Here is a 15,769-nt window from a genome sequence, read left to right on the forward strand (position 1 = left end):
GTTCCGAATTTTTGGGAGGCAAACGTGGGGCCGAAGCCAACACTCTGAAGCCCTTTTGAGACAACTTTAATGAAATGGTGAAACAAAACCGACGATTTTTCCTTTATAAAAAAGACAATCCCCGGTTCTGTGCTATACCATTGCTAACTGTTGATGAAAACTACTTGGGCTATTGTGATGGGATGCTAATGGACTAGGAATGGGGAAACTACGGGAACATATGTCATCTGCCGATGACAATGTATTAGATACATGTAAAAATGGTGAAATGGTAAAAATGGCAGGTGGAGACTCGCCAGCTCACTTACTGGCCCCCCGGGAATCAGTCACTGAATAGCAACAAGAGGGCAACAGGGACATGAGCGGCTGAAGTGTGAGGATACCTCGGCGGATTTTAAACGCAGATTACGCGCTCCCTGTGGGTCACTTACCACGAGGCACCTATCCTCCGAGCAAGGCTACTAACCCTGCTCTAGCGACTCCACTCTGGACGGCCAAGCCAAGCCAGAGGCGTGAGACCTACCCCCGTTATGGTTCACTCCGACCGGCAGGAGATGGGGGACAGTATACTCTCCTTGGAGAACTCAGTATATATAGCCCACCGGGGTCGCTACTCCCCGTCATCAGCCTCAGATGTCCTGCGGTGCTTATATCTCATTATTATTGTCGTTATTATCTCAAGACCAACCTCAAGTATGAGGGCGCGGGGTCGATCCCAGGTCAGGCAAGTACCAATGCAACTTTTCTAAGTTTGTATGTACTTTCTAAGTATATCTTAGACACCATTGACTGTGTTTCGGATGGCACGTTAAACTGTAGGTCCCGGCTGTCAGTGAACATCCTTGGCAGTCGTTACGGGTAGTCAGAAGCCAGAAAGTCTGACACCAGTCTAACCAAGGGGTATCGGGTTGCCCGGGTTACTGGGTTGAGGAGGTCAGATAGGCAGTCGCTTCTTGTAAAGCACTGGTACTCAGCTGAATCCGGTTAGACTGGAAGCCGACCCCAACGTGATTGGGAAAAGGCTCGGAGGATGATGATGATGATATTATCTCAAGAGCCTTTGTCCCAATTATGTTAGAGTCGACTTCCAGTCACGATGCAACTGAGTACCAGTGTTTTACAAGGAGCGACTGCCTATCTGAGCTCCACAACTCAGTTACCCGCTCAACCCAATACCCCTTGGTAAAACTGGTCAGACTTACTGGCTACCCATAACGACTGCCAAGAATGTTCAATGACAGCCGGAACCTACAGTTTAACATCCCCTCCAAATAACGGTCATTGGTATCCAAAATATACGTAGAAAGTACATACGAACTTAGAAAAGTTGCATTGGCAGGTACTTGCCAGGCCTGGAATCAAAGACGTACGCTCATACTTGAGAGATTGGTTCTCTACCCACTAAACCACCACGACTTCCACTAAGTCATCACGACTTTGTCATCTCAGTAACATTTAATGTTTTTTAACGTATTAATACGTGTAATATTTTTGCCACACACAACTTAAATGCGGACTAATTAGAATCACTACTTTTATCCCTATGGTCACGTCTTTTGCGGTTCAGTTCTCAGCGTTTTGTTTAGTCTGCTGTGCTTTTGCCGTTGAAGTACAAAAATTAAATATATGGAACGTTTCTAATGGCTATGCGTATTCCGTTGTTTTCAAGTCAACGGGCCCTTAAAATTCAATATCAGACGGTTCAGATCTTTGATTTTGCTGACCCCGTAGTCGCTGGCATAAGGGACTTTATCCGCGTACGAAGTCGCGGGCAGAAGCTAGTATGAACTAAGTAAGGTCAAACAAGAGGTAGTTGGTACCAATGCTAGGTAGGTATGTACAGTTAACCTTTTGAACGCCAATGTCGGCTATAGCCGACATGAGCAAGCGTGCCCTGTGCGCCAACGACGGCTATACTCGACAAAAAACAGGTCGCAGAAAAATACAAAATATACCTATTAAATCATTACTTTTATGTATTTTTTAGTAGATATTTAATTAAGATTTTTCGGGCTTGGCGTACAGGGCATAGGAATACCGATATGGCGTGGCGGTGAAAAGGTTAAGGAGTTCTTTCATCTCTCTGTATTTTCAATCATGAAGTGGGATCTAAACCCTCATTGTTTTGTGGTGCAAAAAGTCAAATTTTATACCCAGTGTGTTCATATGACGAGTTGCCCTCGATTTCTCTAAGTTTCCATCCATCAACAGATCCTGGACCTAACAATAATGGGACAATTTAAGAAGTATTTTCAGACCAAAAGGACTGTGGTGCACAGCTTTAGTGCCATATTAACAAATGCTCAGGTGGATGTGATGTATCAGAATTCAGCAATTTTTATTTTGATTTTGGACCAAAATGGCTGATGTCCTTTATGTATTTATTTTGTGCTTTTAGCAAGTATTAGGATGAGACATCATTTTCATACAAGATTGAAAATAAATGTGAGATGCTTTTAGTATTTATAATAATAAAACACCTTTTACATATAGACAGATAGTATTTATTTTCGCAGATCCTCACTTGATATACCATATTTCTTTTTCAGTGCATCAATCTCTTCTGCTTTCTTTTCAATATCCATTCCCTTGAAAGCTTTGTTTGATCTGTAATATAACACTACTAGATACCGATTGCAAACATTGAAGCCTGACAAGTGATCACAGGCATTTTTGGCATCAAATATATCTTCATAAACTATGAAAGCTGTACCTCTTGTCTCCGGCGTATTACCACTGCAACATGAAAAATGTATTTAAATACATATACTTGTTTCAAAGTATTTTATAGAAGGCTTTCTATTGAGAAATGGTAATTTATTATACAGGTGCTTAAAGTAGTCATTCATTTCAGCTGGGAACTATTTTCTGTAGTGTAGTGGTTGTTTCCCTGCTGCTTGACCCATCCTGTGGGAACTTCTTCCCTTACCAGGACAAAATATAGCCTATGTTACTCGGGGATAGTGTAGCTTCTCAACAGATAAATAACCTTTCAATCAATATATTTCAACCTGGTCCTCTTAATTTAAAATAAGTTACAAATGGGTTTAGTTAGTAGTTTTTGAGTTTCTACATTACAAACCTCCACACAAAATAATATAAATCTTTCTTCTTTATAACATTAGTGAGAACAGATAATAATTATACTTACACACGAATTTGTCGAATTGCACCATATTTTCCAAAGATATCATACATTTCTTCAGCAGATATTTTGTAGGGCAAATTTCTGACATAAAGTATTCTGTTAACTTCTGGCGGTAATCGTACCTAAAACAAAGACACTGGATAATTAATGAAGTTTTTGTGAGACCATTTATAAAACAATTACATTATTAATCCTGCATTTTTTGTTCCGCAGTGTTATATTAATCAATGCTATAGACACTAGAGCTCCTGTTTATATGACAATAAAATAAAATCTCACTCTATCTACTCACATTTGCACGCCTTTGAAGGGCTAAAGCCATAATTGCAACGTTTCAGTGACTATCACAATTAGTTGCACTCGAAGTTCTACACGAAAAAGAAGTGACCAATAGTAGCGCTACCTTCTTCAGTGATTTAGTTTTACGATCATTCAGAATATAAAATTATCACAATCATAACAATTAGTTCAAACAACAAAATGCACGCACAATCCGTCCGAGGCGTCCGACATTACATTAGGATTAGTGACAGTGACAGGTGACATGACACAGACAATATCAGTTGTCACAGATATATATAATTATATCAGTCAAACCAAAAGCTTAGACGAGTAAACACAACATCACTATTTAATAAATATACTCTCTTATAACAGTTGTGAAGCTACATACGTTCCAAGAATAATTATTTTTTAACCAAAACAATCAGTATGTTGCGCTAATATCATAATTATTCAAACTTAAAAGATAGAGAACAAATTGTAGAAATAGAATATTATAACGAAAGCAATAACGAAATACAACATACCAGATCAAGCCGTAAAGCAGTGAACGCCTCTATCCCACAAGGGAGCGTTATAGGATGCCTTCTATTTCTCCTCTATATTAACGACCTTCCCAAAACAATCAACGGACCATGCGTGTTATTTGCAGATGATGTCTCCATACTCACCTCGTGTCAAAAAGTAGATAATATAAATGAAAAACTAAACTCTCTTCTTACTTCAACCTTTAGCTGGATGGAAAACCATAACTTAGAAATAAACTTCTCAAAAACTAAATTAATTACCTTCCACCCCCATCAAAAAGCCCCGATAAAATTAAACTACTCCTATAATAACACAAAACTAGAACAAGTCAATGAATTCACACTCCTTGGTTTAGTAATAGATACACATGTAAATTGGAAAGCACACATACAAAAATTCGAGCAAAACTATCAAAATTCTTATACGCCTTACGCGAAATTAAAAAAACTACCAACCTACAAACAACACTTGCCACATACTATGCCTACGCCCAAGCGTGGCTTAGTTATGGCATCATATTATGGGGTAATAGTACAGATTCGCACACCATTTTTACCTTGCAAAAGAAACTCATCCGGATAATAACCAATATTAAACAAACAGACAGCTGCAAACCACATTTCCAAAAGCATAAAATTCTCACACTTACCTGTTTATACATCTTAGAAGTATGCAAATTCGTCCGTCATCACCCTGAATTCTATACTACCCGACAAGATATTCAAAGTAAATATAGCCTACGACACAAGAATAGATTAAACCTACCTACATCCCACCTTAAAATACATTCTTCCGGTCCGCTAATAATGTCAATAAAAATATATAACAACTTACCTAAAACGATCAAAGATGAAACGAAAACGACTATGTTTATAAGTAAACTAAAGAAATTTTTACACTCTAAATGCTACTATACAATAAAAGAGTACATGGACGATAAGTCAATAAAAAAATAATAAGTAAGTACATACAGACTCTCACGCACACACACATATACAACAAACACACACACACAAACACACACACACACACACACACGCAAGATAAGAATATAACATGTAAATATATTTCAGTTTTATTTTTATTTAGTAAAACTAAACTTAATAAAACTAAACTAGGTAATAATTATAAGTACTGCAAACCTCTCCTACCTCTTTATGCTGTGCCCTACCGGGTCCATATTGTTTCAAATATATTGTTTAAACTTTATAAAAATACCACCTGTATTACATATGGAACGCAAATAAAGATTTGAATTTGAATTTGAATTTGAAACTATCGATATTCTTGCTGCATCACCATGGAACATCACTATCAAAGTTCTTTACCACAGATAATACATCAGCTTACGATCGGGACCATAGACGTAATATATCTATGATCGGGACAGCCGCGTCGCCCGCGCCATCGGTCGGCACAACTGTATGGATGACAAATGCCCCTTTCTCGCACAACACAGAAATAATAATCATATCAGATCCATCCAGATCCAACAACTTGATGCGGTGCGTGATACGATACATTATGCAATATAAAATGTATAAAGGTATTTAAAAAAAAAAAAGTTGTGCCCTTGTCATCTGAACGTAGCCTAATAGGTTATTGATTTTCTAAGGGCTGCCTGAATGGTCATATATTTATTTAAATAATTACTCTATTATTAGGTACAGCACAATTTATTTTGTGAGTAAACTTGTTACAAATACACAATAAATCGAAGTAAACCTTAATCTAGTGATGATTATCATCAGTCACAGTAAAACGACGTGACTTTTGCCTGTGTAACAGTATGGCGCATACAAGTAGTAGTAACAGAAGCATTACAGTTACTCCACACATCGCAAGCACTCCACCCCGGAGTCTATGGTCACCTGGAACCAAATACGAAACTTATTAAAACGTGTACCTAATAATTGAAAACATATATATTACTACGTTAATCTTTCAGTTTGTTTTATAACACTTTTTTTTCAATTTTAAATATTTAAATATTAAACATATATATTACATATGTTCAGGGCCGCGCCGACCCCCGGCAGCGCCTGTGTGCGAAGCCTATGAAGCGCCTCTTTTTTAACGAATCATCATAAAACGAATTTAAATTTTGAATGAATATTTTTAATTGTTAAAGGACAATGCCGGATTTTGTATGGACCCTGTCCCCACCCACCAACTGACTTGAAACTAGTGTCATCGGAAGCGCATCCTTCGATAGATCATGATTATTAAAACGATTTACTCCAAATGTATGGGGTTTTGGATTTCCAAAACCCCATACATTTGGAGTAAATAAATTAATAAATTAATTAATTAACGTAACGTTAGATTAGGTTAGTAGGTATACACCGTGACTTTTTAGTCGTCTTACAACGGCAAACTTGAAGTTAATTGATTATTAAGGATACTAAATTGTCTTATAGTTCCTAAACCCCATGCTTTTGGAATGTCTCCATAATAAGAAATGATCTATCAAATGAGGCGCATCCAATGACACTACTTTCAAGTCTGTTGGTGGGTGGGGACGTTTTTAGGCATTGTCCTTTGACTGAAATAAATGTTCTCCAGTCAGCGGCGGCCCTAGCCATTGCGAGGCTACGTGCGGCAGGTCTATGCGAGGCCCTTTGTTCTACGTGAAAAGTCTGTTGTGAGCTAGGAGTTATTTTCTTGTTAATAAAAGGACTTACAAGCGGCGCTACCTTCTAGGTTCGGCTAAAAAAGGATTGAAAAAATAAAAGAAGTGGAAAATAAAGCAGAGCGTAGCGAGCGCAAAAATTTTTGAGCTTTGGGTCACTAAAGCACCTAAACTTGTATATTAAAGAACGGTGCAAGGTGCAGTCGCGAGCGCAGCGAGCGCGAAAATTTTTGAGTTTTGGGACATAAAAGTACTCTAATCATGTTAGAATGAACGGTACCGACAAGCGAACAGCCGCGAGCGCAGCGAGCGCGAAAATTTTTGACTTTTGGGACATAAAAGTACTCTAATCATGTTAGAAAGAACTATACTGACAAGCGAACAGCCGCGAGCGTAGCGAGCGCGAAAATTTTTGAGTTTTGGGACTTTGGGTTTTAGAATGAACGGTAGGCACTGACAAATGAACAGCCGCGAGCGTAGCGAGCGAATTTTTTAAAATTGTTTGTTAAAGCTAAGCGTCCACTTGTCGGTATCGTACGCAACGGACGTATCGCACGCAACGGATCGTAGTATTATTTATATAGAAACTCAAACAAGTGCGTCCACCTGTCCGCTTCGTACGCATCGCATTCTATATAAATAATACTACGATCCGTTGCGTACGATACCGACAAGTGGACGCTTAGCTTTAAGGACTCTCAAATTAAACTCGGAATTAAGCACAAATAAAAAGAATCCGTGACTGGATCGAGAGCCAGTTGTTTTTGTTACGTTGGTGCTCCAATTTTTTTGTTAAATTGAGAACTCAAAAAGTAAACACAGACCGTCTTACCACAAAAACTTTTAAACGTCAGTTTATGCCTTGTCTAAAAAAATGTCAAATTATGACGTTGACATATGGTTCATTTTGCAGCCAAAATTTTATTAGACAAGTGTAAAACAGGGTTTAAAGTTTTTGTAGTAAGGCCCAGAATGAATAAGAAATAAATAAAGAAAAATATTTTTTTTCTTGGACCAGATATATATATGTATTTTTAATTATATTTTTTTTTATATTAGTTTATATTATTTGTTTTGTTTTACCTTAGCTATCTCGTTCGTTAAAATCGAGGAATACCCGTGATCGCATCGGGCTGCGTTCAGAAACTCACTCATACTCATACAAACTCGGCGCCTCTACGGTTTTAAATAACTAGTACTTTTTCCCTGGTTCAAAGAACTGCCGCCGTTTTAACGTTGAGCTCGTAAGGAATGTAAACTAAAACCCTAAACGTAAAATGAAACCATAAACGTGAATAATAATAAACATTAAATATTGAGAGACTTGTTCAATAAGCGTTATAGATGTTTTGTAGTTTACAAGGCCTATGTTGCGCCTATTGTACCTACTTGTCGATACTCCACTACAAAAAACAATCATATAGGTAACAAAAATAATTTAGGTGGCAGTGGCGGCGCGGCGCCCCTATTGTCTTGGCGCCTGTGTGCGCCGCACACTTCGCACACAGGGGCGGCGCGGCCCTGCATATGTTTAATATAAAAGAGGTGGCTACTGATATCGGGTCCACGGTACCGGTGGTTATGGCCCCAAAGACAGAAATTTTAAACTGCTATTGCGATCATATTGCGATTCAATTTCTATTCGATTTTGACATTATTAACTTAGGAGAATCGGGCCCCAGTGCTAGATGTGAATTTCAGAAAACCATATCTATTGTTGCCAAAGTGCGCATGTGAACAAAACCTTATAAACCGTCAGTTGCACCAATATCCATTAAAATTAAAGTTTCATTAAATATATTGCTATTACTTATTATCTTGTTGACAAAGAATGAGTCAGCAATAGATTTAAAGAAGCTTTAACTTTAATGGACCTTTGTGCAACTGACGGAAAGACTTAAAAACATAACCCTATCTTGTAGGTACTTTAGGTAGGTACACTAGAAAGAATACATATTAATTAAGTACCTTGTTTATCTGTCAGTTTGCTTTTTTTCTCTTCAACGTTGGATATTTCGTAAAGGTGGGGTAAATACTGAAGCCAAAATCGAACATCTCTTTTAGCGCTGTGATAGTTATTGGTGGCACTTTCCGCATCGCGAATGTCGCAAATATTTGCATCACCTGTCTTGTAGCTCTGCCACACGGTTTCATCGTCGGGTGATCTGTTGGAACAATGTAATTTACGTAACTAGTATAGTTATCGGCACTGATACATACTACCTACATTGAACCACAGAAATTTTGACAACTTCCATAGAAATAATGAGCTATGCACTTATTGATCGCCTACTAGGTGCCTATTTAAGTTCAAAGTCTAAGTAAAAATTCTTTGATAACTCCTTTAATTAAATATAAAAATTACTTATTATGTTTTAAGGATTGTCCCATTAATATAATAATGTTTTACTACCTACTAGACTATTTTTGATGACAGTTCAATCGTTTTACATAAAAGATGAATGTTCATAGTGAGGTAAATTCGGAACAGCAGGGTGTGCAGCGGGGTTTGAACGTGGGCTGTGGCGTGCAGTGTTGACTCCCTTTGTTGGATGTATTATACGAGGCTGAAAGAACTGAAAAACTTACAAAAGCTCGCCAAAACGACAAATCGCTGGTCACGCCGCTTAACGCTGCACGCTGCTACGAATGGGTACCTACATAACACCTAGACGGAATTGCATATTATGTTCGGTAGTCGGGCGTCGCTTCACGAACGCCCTGTCCCGTTCTGAATTTTTGGCCTAAGGGTATTCAAACGTAAAGTTGCTTTCGCAATTTTAATGATAGTAGATAAAATTTATATTATGGAAAATAGATACTGCTATAAATACTGTTTAACTCACGACATTACCCGTTTTTTATGAAATTAACAACATATTGTCGTAAAATTGATGACATCCGTTTCTCGTCTTTAGTTGCAGGTCGACGAGCAGCTTGAAGCATCAAAGCGTCACCTAAAAGTGACACTAAGTCGGATCCGTGAACAGCTCCTGTATGATTGAAAAATATTACAAAACAAGGTAGGTGGAGCTAATTAGTGCTATGTTTCACTTAGAATAGGTACTCTACCACCATATTACATTATACCTGTGCAAACGAGAGACATTATACCTTTGCAGAGCGACTAACATAATTAAATTGGGTAATATAATACATAAGGTATAAATAATAATATAATACATACATAATTAAATATAATACATAAGGTTGTCTGGAACAGATCCCCGCTTTAGCGCTAGACCGCCCATAGTGTCATTAGGTATGTAGTTCTAAAATCAAAAACTTAAAAAATGGTGTTCCAAATAAAGTATATACTATCTGTTCATAGGCCTATTTGAAAAATTTTTGAGTTTGAGAAGGAGCTCACGACTTCCTAATTTCTATAAGTAAGATTAGTAAGAAACATATACTTACAAGACATTTTGTTTCGCATTTAAATGATGCAAGAGATAATGATAAGATAGTACTTAGTAATCTATGAGCAGAATTTTCACCTGTAAAGTTGTACTGACGACCCTCAAGATCAACGCCTCCGGGTTGTGAGTATCTATAGACATAAAGCCGCGATACTCTCCTGGCCAAGCGGGCTGCTATGAGAGCTATACCAACGGTCCATTTTGCAGACGATTCCACTCGACCAAGAAACTCAATTCTACTAAGTATTTCTTTTTCATTTTTTGTTTTCTCTCTCCAATATTCCCATCGTACCGCTTCTGCCAACTGAAAACGATGTTACAAAAACTTCATGTACGAGTAGGTTTAGCTTTGATTTTTATAATTTAGCAACTGACTGTACCTAACTAGATATTATAATTAAAAAAGTAGAAACATTTAATTGGTAGGTTTCTTGCTAATATATATTTTTTTAATCAGTACCTGTATATGTAAAGAGGCGACAGTGTCGATGTAGAGGTTACACAGATCGTTTATAGAGTAGAGAAATAGACTGGGACCAAAAATACTGCCCTGAAGTACACCAAAAGAGACTGGCAGTTGGTCACTAATGTGATCGCCAATTTTTACAGATTGGATTCTATTATATTGGAGTATACTAGTGGAATATGTTGGATGCCGAGGTCTTCAAGTTTTTGCACGAGAAGAGGAACAGAAACAGCGTGAAAGTTGGCAGGGTCTAAAAATATTGTTAAGCAGCAATTTTTATTATCCAAATTATCCACTACAAGGGTACCTGCTCTAAAACCACTGAGAATGCTACTCTAAAATGCTCCAGTATGATTAAACAAAAGTTTATAATAAAATCAGTTAGGACTGGCGTTATTGATGCAGAGATCAGTTTCAACTGATTACATCCCACCCAGGGGCACAATCGTTTTAAACTTCAAGAATAGTTCTTTGTACTTCATCTTTATCAGTAGGCAAAAGAAGAAATTATATTTATTTACCGGTGGCTTAGCAGTTTCCTTAAAGTCAAAACGATGAAAACGGATCTCTTCTGACAAGTGAACTAAGTAACTCTTTTGTTTCCCAGTCACTTTAATAACACCCTGTATACGTATAGTGTAACTAGGTAGGTACTTACCATTGCCAACGATTCCGACTGTTCGTAAGAAAACAACTGAAGGCTTTCAGGTATAACCTCATTATTGGCGTAATCAGATACATACTGAGTGCCTTTCTCCAGGAATTCTTTGTATTTCGCATCTGGAACACATATTGGAATTAATCAAATCATGTTTAATTTTTCAAATACCTACAAAACAAAGGTAAAACTAATTACTCTAATTACGAGTTTCAAACGAGGTTTTCACTTTACGGTGTTTTTCAAATTTAACTACAGGCAAATATTTAGGTACAAAAGAAGAAGACCTCTCACCATTGTAGTTCAAAGCTTCAATGTCGTTACATCCTAGAAGTAAATCCAACTGTCGTGAAGATTGCTTATTCAGTGACAAATACTTCGTAAGCGTAAGTGGCAAAAACTGCTCAGATTCTGGTAAAAAATTGTCAGATATAGGTTGCATCCCCGCGCTCAAGGTTTCGTTCTGTGGAAATGGCCTTTATTGCAGCACAGAAAGCGTGACACTGGTAGGTACTATATTCAAATATAATCGACATACCGAGTATAATGACATTAAATCCGACAAAGGACGTTCACGCATACAATGCAGAATTTCATTATCTGTGTTATTGTTACAGCCAAGTGAACTTGCGATTTCACGAGATAATCTTTCAACTTCACTGAATTTGACAATTTTGCTTTCATCTATTGCTTTCCAGATATCACGTGGCGACATTATAAGCGCCCTTTGAAAAAGACCTGCCGAAATAAGATTTGCGATAAAATACCTGTGGATGGGTTTTTGTTAACCCCCGACGCAAAAACGACGGGGTGTTATAAGTTTGACGTGTGTGTGTGTGTGTGTGTGTGTGTGTGTGTGTGTGTGTGTGTATGTGGCATCGTAGCTCCCAAACGGATGATCCGATTGTAATGCGGTTTTTTTTGTTTAAAAGGTATGTCAGTCGGGAGTGTTCTTAGCTATGTTTGGTGGAAATCGGTTCAGGTCTTCAAGGTCATCAGCTCGTTTGCTAGATGTCATAGGAATGTTACACGCTCAGTTTACTTGCAAGTATATGTGGGATCTGAAATTTGAAACACTAATGTCTTTTGGAACCACTGAGCTGGTCTGCTGTTAGGGCTCGAAGGTAGGAGACGTAACCCTGAACTGCCTTTTAGTAAACCCATCGAGTTTGGGCTCGTTGAATTTGTCTTGACGAGTTCTCTTCATGTTTCTAATTGACGAGAACCTGATGCTGGAAATGGGATGTGGTGGATGAAACCCTGAAATGCCGGAATAAAACGGATAAACCGATTTATATTTTTGCTGAAAATCTAGAATGTCCAAAGGATAATCTTTATTGTTTCTCAATCTGTGCAATTCTCCCAGAGCCAGTTTGTCATGAGGATTGTTAAACAGCTTCCTTTGGCCGAGATCGCATATAGCGATCACATCTTAAGATAAAATAAATTAAATGAAAGAAGGAAAAATTAAGGAGCTCCTTTAAAAAGCATGAAATAAAATTAAATTATAAATTTAAAAAAACCCCCGACCCAAAAAAAGTACGCAATAATTATGACAAAAGGTTAAAAACGCTTAACCCTATAAAAAGCAAAAAATAACTTTTAACACTACGTAAACTAAATTTTGACGTGTCGGGGGACCGCTTTTTACCTTCATAAATACTTACATAAATCTAATCAAACCTACCTAATTACAACATTCGTTTAAAAAAAAAACGTATCTAAAGTAATGAATTAGAGCGGTCCCCCGACACGACAAAATTTAGTTTACGTAGTGTTAAAAGTTATTTTTTGCTTTTTATAGGGTTAAGCGTTTTTAACCTTTTGTCATAATTATTGCGTACTTTTTTTGGGTCGGGGGTTTTTTTAAATTTATAATTTAATTTTATTTATCGATGGGATTAGAGTCTATTATCATATACTAGAGCTATCCTTGGTGACAGGCACTTGGCGTTCATGCATGCATGGGTTCTGCAGTGGACGCTATAATAGGCTAAATAAAAGCTAGAGAAAAGGAGAATTCTTTATCAAGAATTCTAACGTTTTTAATTAACCTGTTACTGTTACAGCTGAATTATCTAGATACTTACCAATAGTTCGAGGTGACGTCATATGGTATAATACACTATCAGCTCCAGCCGAGTGGCCCAGCAATGTTATGGCGGTCGGGTCTCCACCGAAAGCAGCGATGTTGTCACGCACCCAAAGCAATGCCAGGTATTGATCCAGCAGTGCTAGATTACCGCGAGCTGATATAGAGCGTAGCGTGAAAAAGGCAAGCAAATGCAAGCGATACATTACTGTGACCACAACTACTCCTTCAGCCGCTAGTTCTTGGCAAGGCAGAGATACACCGCCCCTTATCCATGATTCACTGAATAATATAACCACAACTGGTAAAGTTTTACCATCCGAGCGCTGCCTAGAACAAGAGTTACTCTTTTTAAATGATTATTATAGGCTCCAGAAAATGAATAAATTATTTGCATATCCGCTACCAAGAGATTAAATACACATACATAATATATCGAACAGTTTTTACTGGCGCAAACCCAATCAACGTTAAATACGTTTGACGTGTGGACATCCCTCAATCCTAGTATGTAAATATCACAAGGTTAATTTTCAGTTCTTATACCTAGCTACTGCGTAAAAAAACAAAATCGTACCCGAGGCGTCCATATATTTAGGTATAGACAATCTTCGCTGTAATTATCGTTATCACTGTCTCCTACGTGTGGGCAGTGTGGTGGTAATCGATGGGCAAAAAATGTTCGTCTCCAGCCTGTGTGCCGTTCTGGAGCCTATAAAAGTAAGATACATTATACATTTCCAAAATGATGTATTATTTGCAATTCTTAAATGTACCGGCCCCGCCCTCACACGCGTTTTGATTATTATTCGGATCAAGCTTCATGAATCCCATGTTTCATGAAATCCGTTGGACTTCAATGACTCCAAGTCATTGTGATCCACATATCCTCACATCCAAACATTAATGTTTTTGATACTTGCTGATCCCCGCGGTTAAAGGCATAGTGTGATTAATGAGCTCGTCCTCGTAGAGCACCTTAGGTACAGGCACTATCAAAGATTTACCTACTACTACTAGTCACCGGAAATAAAGAATACACCTAAGCGTTAAAAGCTGACTTACAGGCACTGTAAGTACCTAATTCAAAAGAGCTTCGTAGTTTAATGGTCAGTTAATATAGGTATTTTCTAAAATACATACCGAAAATCTGTATCGACCTTTTGGGGGTGTCGCATATGGTACTCCGTAATAAATTTCAACAGGCGTAAGGGAATTCTCCGTATAAACTTTAATCTGAAAACAATATATATAATGCCCAATTCAATAAACAATAATAGCGGTTCGGAAAACCGACTCTTACCTCTTCTTGTACCTAACCTAAACTCAATCGGTCAGTCCTTATAAGTGGAAAAAGAAACACCTGGTTTCAAAAAAACTTTGGATACGTAGGTACCTACTTATGAATTTTGCAATAGGTAAGTATAGATTATCATTTTTTACTACAATAGGTAGGGTACAAGAATTCCGTGTGAGGCCGCCAATAGTCACATGAAATTAATTATCGAAAGGGAAATTAATGTCTCTTATAAAATCCGTCATAATGTTTCATCTAATGCCTACATAAACTTTCATTAACAATGTTCCGCGCCTAGATTGGTGTTCGTACTTAATATATCATGTCCGTCCATTTTCTAAAAGGTCGTCAAATGAAATGAGACTTAGTAAAAAATTGGTATCTAAAATATAAAGCAAATAGCAATTTTTCTTAACGCAAATTACACCTGTTATGAAGCTTCACAAAGTGGCATATGCTGTATCTCAGTAAGTACATACAAGAATTTCTAAAATATTAGAAAACTTACCCCTACGATTCGTCCTTGTGGCAAGTTAGCCACCGGGTCCTGAGCCACAGCCATAATTAAAGTTAAACTTAAAGAATACCAAATATTTATCGGAACTATAGAGCTTATTCTATCACTTAACAACATTTTTTACTTTTATGAGCGATTTTTGTTGTGAACTGAATTAAATGTTATAAACATAGGTACGTTCAATTCAAATAAGTTGGGTTACATCAAGTTACCGATTGGAACTGTTGGTTGCCATTCGTTTTGTGTTTGAGTCATGGTTGATACCTACATGGTGTGTGGAGAGTAGGTCTGTACAATTTATGTATAATACTGTGCAAGGTAGCTACTATCGACGACACATTTTGTTTTCGAACAATGAGTGCGCTTTAGTCCATGACGGGAGAATTGTAACAATGACTGGTCACTATTGTTCTAATTTCAACTGGAATTCGTACATTAATTGACAAAACAAAAATATAGAACTAAAATTAGTTGTTTAGATACGGGGTGTGCATGGGTACCCGCAGAGCAAATTTCGGAAACGTCGTTTCATACAAAATGTAGTTACATGAAAGCGCATAGGTCACCTATATCACGAAGACACGTATGACGGGAACAAGTCAATCACGTCCCTGTCCCGTTCACGCCTTCTCCGAGTTATAATCTTGCCACATACTATGTAATGAGAAGTGATCGCCATGGGAAAGAAGGCATTGGCTTTCTGTTGTAGAATGAGGATTAATAAAAATAG

The 15,769-nt window shown here is 37.6% G+C and overlaps 2 protein-coding genes across 2 annotated transcripts; both read right to left on the reverse strand.

Annotated features, from left to right (window-relative positions):
* Positions 1–2,481: 2,481 nt before the first annotated feature.
* On the reverse strand, positions 2,482–3,677 carry LOC110375147 (splicing factor 3B subunit 6). The gene is made up of 3 exons (XM_021333153.3): positions 3,441–3,677; positions 3,152–3,270; positions 2,482–2,736 (listed from the first exon to the last, which is right to left on the reverse strand). Exons 1-3 carry the CDS (start codon positions 3,468–3,470, stop codon positions 2,505–2,507), a joined length of 381 nt encoding a protein of 126 aa, XP_021188828.1. The 5' UTR covers positions 3,471–3,677; the 3' UTR covers positions 2,482–2,504.
* A 1,947-nt stretch (positions 3,678–5,624) lies between these two features.
* On the reverse strand, positions 5,625–15,523 carry LOC110375169 (carboxylesterase 1C). Its single transcript, XM_021333193.3, has 11 exons — positions 15,031–15,523; positions 14,369–14,461; positions 13,803–13,937; positions 13,224–13,551; positions 11,672–11,871; positions 11,428–11,596; positions 11,134–11,255; positions 10,088–10,313; positions 9,445–9,583; positions 8,559–8,755; positions 5,625–5,829 (listed from the first exon to the last, which is right to left on the reverse strand). Exons 1-11 carry the CDS (start codon positions 15,154–15,156, stop codon positions 5,690–5,692), a joined length of 1,875 nt encoding a protein of 624 aa, XP_021188868.3. The 5' UTR covers positions 15,157–15,523; the 3' UTR covers positions 5,625–5,689.
* Positions 15,524–15,769: the final 246 nt, after the last annotated feature.

Source organism: Helicoverpa armigera, chromosome 3 (assembly GCF_030705265.1).
Source record: "Helicoverpa armigera isolate CAAS_96S chromosome 3, ASM3070526v1, whole genome shotgun sequence".
In the NCBI taxonomy this organism is placed as follows: Eukaryota; Metazoa; Arthropoda; class Insecta; order Lepidoptera; family Noctuidae; genus Helicoverpa; species Helicoverpa armigera.

Excerpts from the sequence above, each read along its gene's own strand:
- LOC110375147 (XM_021333153.3), bottom strand. The coding sequence starts at position 3,470 with ATGGCTTTAGCCCTTCAAAGGCGTGCAAAT. Across the intron at positions 3,271-3,440 it reads CCCTTCAAAGGCGTGCAAAT|GTACGATTACCGCCAGAAGT; the intron begins GTGAGTAGATAG and ends TCTTTGTTTTAG. Across the intron at positions 2,737-3,151 it reads GCAATTCGACAAATTCGTGT|TGGTAATACGCCGGAGACAA; the intron begins GTAAGTATAATT and ends TTCATGTTGCAG.
- LOC110375169 (XM_021333193.3), bottom strand. The coding sequence starts at position 15,156 with ATGTTGTTAAGTGATAGAATAAGCTCTATAGTTCCGATAAATATTTGG. Across the intron at positions 14,462-15,030 it reads CACAAGGACGAATCGTAGGG|ATTAAAGTTTATACGGAGAA; the intron begins GTAAGTTTTCTA and ends TATTGTTTTCAG. Across the intron at positions 8,756-9,444 it reads GTTAATTTCATAAAAAACGG|ATCACCCGACGATGAAACCG; the intron begins GTAATGTCGTGA and ends TTGTTCCAACAG.